A 7,416-nucleotide genomic window follows, 5' to 3' on the forward strand; every position below is an offset into this window, starting at 1 on the left:
TTTTCGCTGACGTTTTGGATCTCACGGTAGGTCCGTGAGAACGGAAACAGTCTGTTAACATGATACTTTTTGAAATATTATTTGAAATAACTTAGAATTTAAATAATAATTATATTGTTTAATTTATAAAATTATTATTTATCTTAGTTATTATAATGTATATAATTTATTTATTGTAATTATATTGTTCCTACTTTTTATAGATTGTTTGTATATGCATTTTACATATTGAGCAACATATATATATATATATATATATATACATATACATACAACCTAATGTCCTCCGGCATTTTGTTGTAACAACAATGTTTACAACAAAATGTTTAACTATTGTTAATTGTTTCTATGTGCATCTGACTTGATTCGTAAATTCAAGTGTCATAAGGCATGCTGCCTTGTAGTTTGCGTCAGCTGTAACGCACGTGCGTTTGTTTTGAAGCTGTAGTCTACAGCTCATGGGCCCTGAGGGGAGAGGAAAGTTCTACGCACAACCAGGCAGCGATCAGAGGCAAGCATAGCGCACTTGTATTGGTATCCGTAGCATAAAAGCCGTCAAGGTATTAGTTCTGTAGCCGGGGAAGCCAGTGAGTGTGCTATTGTTCATAAGCGGCGGCGCACAGGCATTGACTGCGTTAGTATAATTATTAATAGTTATTTATTATATTTATTATTTAGTAGATGGAGAAAAGAAATAGTAATTTCTTTTGTCCTTCTAACTATTTTATAGGCATTTCTTAGTTAAAGGCATTCTCTCGGTAAGATATTTGACGTTATCAGGGTGTCAAATATCCTCAAGCATATCGCCGCTGCGTTGCGATGCTTTTATATGCTTGGGTTAATTTGAAATTAAATTTATTCTACATGGTTGCCAAATGACTCTTTTTAAAGGACTAGTATTCTAACAATCCACCGTGAAAATTCCAGTTTTCGTCCCCGAAAACCCTGATGCCTTGAACTTAGAGATGCACGTAGTAGGACGATGTGTTAACAAAATTTCTTCAATATTTCCAAAATAATTATACAATTTTATATATAATATGAGTAAAAGTAGTAGTGGCTTCGGTAATGGCCTTAAAATTTTCATTCTTAAATGGTTATCATTATTGTCAATTATTAATTAAAATTCCGATTAAGATTAAGATACGGCAATAATATATTGGGTATGAAACCCGATTATTTACTAAATACTAAATGGTTTCATAAAATTTAAATACAAAACATAAAACAGCTTTCAAGTCTAATTTCAATTGCAAGGCAGAAAGCATATACTTTGAAAACTGTTTTACAAATAGCATGCTTTATTTGTTTAATAATAATTATTATTATTATTATTTTTTTTTGTTTGTTTGTTTTTTTTTGTTTTTTTTTTAATTTGGGGAATTTTCAAAGAATTATTTTCTAGAAAATTTCTCGAATAACTAATACAATAATTCTTTGTGTTCTTAATTTTCTACTATTACATAAAATTTTTTAAGAACGCAAAAATGGCTTTTGGTAATTGCACTGAAATGTGAGCCAAAATCTAGTCTCCATCTTACTACTGAAACTACCCTTCCGAAATACGTGACATTTTGATCGCAACATGGTACATTCCTCGAACTGCCCCAGTGGTGCTTAATTTAATTAGACGCTTGTATTTTAACGTTGCGCCCGCACATCTCCTAAGTAGTACAAACGCAATTGGGAACCGTCAGATTAGTCACGTAGTGTCGGTTCGTAGTGGTCCAGTACCTCACTCCAGTAGTTCAGTGCTCTTTCAGTCTTCGCGACGATCGGTGTAGTTTGTAACCTTAGATTGTGAGTGTCGAATTTGAGTGTTCATTGAAAGTTAGTGTTTTCTGTCTCGAAGGAAACGCGAAAATGGTTTCAAACAAGATAAAATTAAATTTGGCAAGGAATCAGATCGTTATTCTTCGTCTTGTTCTTATTCGTGGTCATCCTGGTCTCTCGAGGATGAACATGAAGACGCTATCGATATTGTTCGAAGAGGGAGAGAAATCTGCAAACTAATTCCGGGAGACAAGAATGTCATTCTGAGAGGCCATCTCTTGACGAAGTTGATTGCCGGTGAAGAAGGGAGATATCCTATGACCTTTGTAGGAAGGGTCCAGCGATACTTTCAACGCAAAAACGACTGCCATCAATTTTTTTCAGACAGAGGGTGAGTAGAATCAAGATTTTCTTTCTCTTTCCCCCCCTTTTTTTTACTATTCAGTCATTATTACTTTTCTATAGGAATTAATATTTTCAAATTTAATAACTTATGAGAATATCATTATAAAATATGACAAAAATTGTTACAATAATGTAACATTGAATATTCCATGACAAATTTAGGTGTCCCGAGTGATAATTATTGTTTCTTATCATAAAAATATTGTGATTGTAAATTCCAATTTTCAAGGATTTCCATTTTAACCCCCTTTCAAAGTTCAATCATTTCCATAATTCACGCTACATTACCTCTAATGTTAAATTATGGTTCAAAACCCCGAGTGGAATTCTCTCCCTTTTTCCGAGAATTTCAATTCGAATACAAAACAAATACCTCATTCAATAATTGCATGTTTTTTTTTTTTTAAATTTAATTCTTATGAGAAAAAAAAAACTTTTCGATTATAATTGAATACCTTCAACAATTCAAATAAGATAACAAAATAATTATAAGTTCTGTCCTTTTATTTAAAGTTATGTAAAATAACTGAATTCTTACAAAGAATTCCATCAAAACCTGATAATAATCAAACCTCTTCGAAGGATTCCATTGTTTACGAAAATAATTGAATTTAGGAAGAACTCCATTGAAAATTTTCAAGGTAGCCGAATTCCACGTGAATAATTTTCCTCTAAGTCCCTATAATAATCCTTTTTATTTATAATTGAAATTATTGATTAAGCATTTAAATTTTTTTTTATTTTGAAAAATTCCGTTTTCTTTTTCTTTAATTTATTGAATAAAATCGAATTTTCTAATAATTGCACTGAAAATGATTGAATACCTAAGAATAACCCTATCAATTGTGAAAACACTCCAATTCTTCCGATGAATTCCAACAATATATTTCTCTTAAAATGATCGAATTCTATTATTATTGGAATCAATTCAATTATACGAAGAATTTTAATTCAAACCATTTAAAATTGAACTGTTAAATATTATTTTATTAAAGTCCTTTAAGATTTTAACTTTTATAAAACCCCCAAAACACAATTACATTTTTGATAAATTCAATTAAATTCGCACCAAAACAACTGAAACCCCGCGATGTTCCCCACTACTTATGGAAACAATTGAGCACCTATATACTTATAGAATTTTATTATTCATGAAAATAATTGAATTCCGAAAGAAATACCATTCTTTATGAAAACAATTTAATCATTGCGAAGAAATTCAAATTTCGCAAGCAGATAGGGCTTTTTGAAACCTTCCATTGTTCAATTCACTTCTTCAAAATTGTCATTTTCTTATAAATTTTCAAATAACAAAAATAATAATTTTTTTTTTTTTGCAATTAAATTTGTTTTTGGGAAATATTATTAAAATCGCAGATATTAAAACCATTAAAATTAGAAAACAATTGAACCCTGGAAAAAAAATTTTGTTATTTGTAAAATTGCTGATTTTATAAAAGGTTGTACGAGGTTAGCCGCGCTCTTTGTTACTAATTTCTATTTAAATACGAACAAAAGACACAAAATTCAGAATTTTCTCATAAATTCCAAAATTGTCCCCCCCCTTTTTTTTTACTCTTGATAAAATTCCTAACTTGTGGCAACTCTGAATAAACATACATCTAAAATTATATAAAAGAAAAAAAAACAATTCCTTATTTCCTTCTAGATTCATGATTAGATTCGGACCATGGATAGAGGCCTCCTTCAGGAAACGTCCGGAGGACGCGTGGTATTTTAATAAAACCGTGCAAAATACTGTCGAGGATAAACCCTATTCTCGGTGCTGCTGGCACCAGGAGTACTCGTGGATTGCGTCCGAACAAAAATACTATGTACGCGGATTCTGGGCCACTGTGAGTAGCATGTCTTCGTATAATATAATTTAATTAAGGAAAATTATCAATTACAATAAATAATAAACAAGATTTTTTAACACTTAAAAGAAAATCCCCATCAAATTCAACCACCTTCAAAACTTCCAGTAAAAATCATTAAAAAAAAACTCCACTATCTTCAAGAAAATGGAAATAAATTCCCGAAAATAATTCAATCATTCCAAAGAACCCAAATATAACTCTTGACAAAAATTAAATTATATAATTTTAATGACATTTTATCGAAAGAATTCAATTTTTATTGAAACAATTGAAACCCTGCAAAAAAATTTATCATTTCTGCAAATAATTGAATCTTTGCAAAATTTTTTAAAATAACCGAATTCTTTAGAAGAATTTTATAAAATTTAACTTTTGCAACATTGTAAAAATAAGTGAATTTTCTTAAATGAATTTTATGAAAATTGTATCTAAAATAATTGAATTCCAGTGAAAATTCCATTGTCATTGAAAACAATTGAATTCCCGAATTGAATCTCATTAAAAGCTTCCAAAATAACTGAACCTTTGTGAAATTATTTCCTAAAATAACTGAATTTTCTCGGAGAGATTTTACAGGATTCTTCAAAAAAAATAATTGAAACCTTTGAAGAAATCAATTGGAATTGTATTGAAAATAAGTAAAACGCTCAAAGAATTTTATTTATATAAAAATAGTTAAAATAATTTTTTTTTTTTTTTTTTTTTTTTTGCAAAGATTTTTATATTTATTGGAAATAATTGAATTCTTGATAAAAGTTTAAACTGATTGCAATCATAGAAAACCCCCCTTTTTCTTTTTCAGAAAATCTTCAAACATCCATTGTTGGTTGAGGATTCATCTCTAAAAAAACTACTCGAGCAAAACACTCTTCAACTTGTTCAAGACAGAAAAATTTGGTTAGTTTTCTTTGTAAAGTTGGATTTATAGAGCTCTCTTCCCTCTTTCTATTTCCAAAAAAAAAATTTTTTCTTTGAGGTTTAATTTACAATGTTTTTAGCATGTTTCAGGCATTGCCGAGTATTCCACCCTTCCAAGGCTTCACTTCCTCAACAGATACCCTCAAGTTGACGTTTGTTCAAAGATTCCACAAAACCGCGGGAGGCGTCTACCACCAGGTTGGATCTTGGCAATTGGTAAGTAAAATTATTTATATACATATATACCTTTCTCTTTTCTTTTAACCTAAATTTAAAAAAAAAAATTTTTTTGCTAATTGTTTCAGATAAACAGTATAGATCTTCCAGAATTATGGGAGCAAGTCGGGCCCGAGGGTAACATATTCGGAGAGAATGTTCGTGAACCATCCGCTGAGAGTACCAAGGAAGTGGAAGCAGGGACAGTCAATGCAGAAGACAGCGAGGAGGACTGGTTTTAGCTGTTCTTTTGCCTATCTTTAAATTATCCACACATACACATGATTTTCCTTTACTAATTATTGATATATTTTCTTTTTAACTGTCGGTTATGATGTGGATTGAAACGGAAATAAAAATATTTTAATAAAATGTTCTATTATATTCATGTATAAAAAATTCCTTTTATTATAAAATGCTTTTAATCTGAATTACTGAAGGACTGGAACTTTAGGTTACTAAAAAAAATAGGTGTTTAAACGCTTTAATATTCATAGGTTCCAATATAAATTTGTGCAATTTTAGGTATAAAATCATAGAAATGCAACAACAAAAGAAAAATTCTTTTTTTTTAAGTTGTCTTGAAAATGTTAAGGAAATCAAAATATTTTACATATTTCTATTCGGAATTTTCTTTTCGTTAAGAGTGATTATTATTTATATTAATCGCTGCAGAGGTCCGGATTAGAGATTTACAACGTCTCACGAAAGCAACCTGACACCTTAGATACGCCCGACGCTGAGTTGAGTATTATTAATCTTGCGTTGATACTAATACTCTTAACTTCCTTTTAGATAAACTTTATTATTATTGTTTTCCATAGGAATAAACTATTTCTATATATCGAATCTATTTCTATTCCATTTATTGAATTAAAGTAAATACTCTAAACAATTTCAACAACGATTCAATTAAACTTCCCCCTTTTTTTCAATTAATTCTACAGAATAGTTAGTTATAAATACAAAAATACAAAATTTCAAAGAATTTGGGTTTTGAACCCTTCTAGAGTTCAATCATTATGTAAGTCTTTCAACTGAAATTCATTTTAAATAAAACTACATTAAAAAATTCATTCATCAAAATGTAAAATAAATAATTTGTTGGATTTTCGAGGAGAATTAAAATTTTGAAAGCAACTGAATACTAAAAGAATCCCATCCGAGCCTTTAAAAGTAATTAAGCTTTAGAGAAGAATTTTATCATTTATAAAAACAATTGATATTTTCAAAGAGAATATTTAAAAGTTCTTGATCATAACAGGATTTCTAAATAAAATCGTTCCAAAGTAATAAAAATATATCTTTTTCTTTTTAATTAAAAAAGAATTTTACTAGATCAGTAAAGTCAATTTTCTAAATAGTGTTGATGGAAGGAATTTTAGTTTGGAATGAATAAAATCTTTAATGCTGAGAATATTATTTATAGGCCTGTGACGAAATAGACAAGTGAAAATAGAGAGGTTGAAATCGGAGAAGAGAAACAGTTTTCTTCTCTTATGATTTTCTACCGCCCGACCCTCATTATTTACGCGTTAAACTTCATAAGGTCTTTGGTTCAACAAGTTTTACGACCGTCGAGGGATTGAATGGCGCGACGGGCGAGCTCAGTACCGACCCGACGTGACCGATCGCATAAACACTTCCTTGTGACAAAATGCTTTCCTCGTTGGACAACCATGCTTATTCATTTCAGTCCGTGCCTGCCTTTTCTAACGTGCGTATTGTCTGTGCGATAGTAGAATAAATACAAATCGTTCAAGTTTCTGTTTTATTCCAAATTGCGTTTCTGTTTGTCGTTTAATTTTTTAAAGTGAGGTGGTGATAAGATTTGAAAACTAAATAACTCATATATATATATATACGTATGTATATATAATTTGTTCTACAATTGGATAATAAGTGAAGGATTTTGTTGGAGCTCACGTTACTTTTTGGTAAGTTTCTTTTTCTTTTCTAAAAAAAACTTCTTTCTTTTTCCTTTTCTTTTTATTATTACTAATTTTCGCACAACAGTTTACAATTGAAAATATTATTCGTAAACAGAATGTCAAGGAGTCAAAATCCTATATCTGGGGATCATGAAAAGCTTAATTACCTAACAAAATACCACTCCAAAATAATTAGACACTCAAAATGTTCCATTACATTTATTTATCAATTTCCGAAATTATTTGAAAACATAAATAATTTAACTTTCAGATAAAAAATTTTTTTTTTAATC

General features: G+C 29.7%; 1 protein-coding gene across 1 annotated transcript; it reads left to right on the plus strand.

Moving 5' to 3' along the window:
• The first annotated feature begins 1,435 nt into the window (after positions 1 to 1,435).
• On the plus strand, positions 1,436 to 5,434 carry LOC122502320. The gene is made up of 5 exons (XM_043612306.1): positions 1,436 to 2,164; positions 3,848 to 4,034; positions 4,861 to 4,955; positions 5,057 to 5,192; positions 5,282 to 5,434. Exons 1-5 carry the CDS (start codon positions 2,091 to 2,093, stop codon positions 5,432 to 5,434), a joined length of 645 nt encoding a protein of 214 aa, XP_043468241.1. The 5' UTR covers positions 1,436 to 2,090.
• Positions 5,435 to 7,416: the final 1,982 nt, after the last annotated feature.

This window comes from Leptopilina heterotoma, unplaced genomic scaffold, assembly GCF_015476425.1.
Source record: "Leptopilina heterotoma isolate Lh14 unplaced genomic scaffold, ASM1547642v1 Lhet_227, whole genome shotgun sequence".
NCBI lineage: Eukaryota > Metazoa > Arthropoda > Insecta > Hymenoptera > Figitidae > Leptopilina > Leptopilina heterotoma.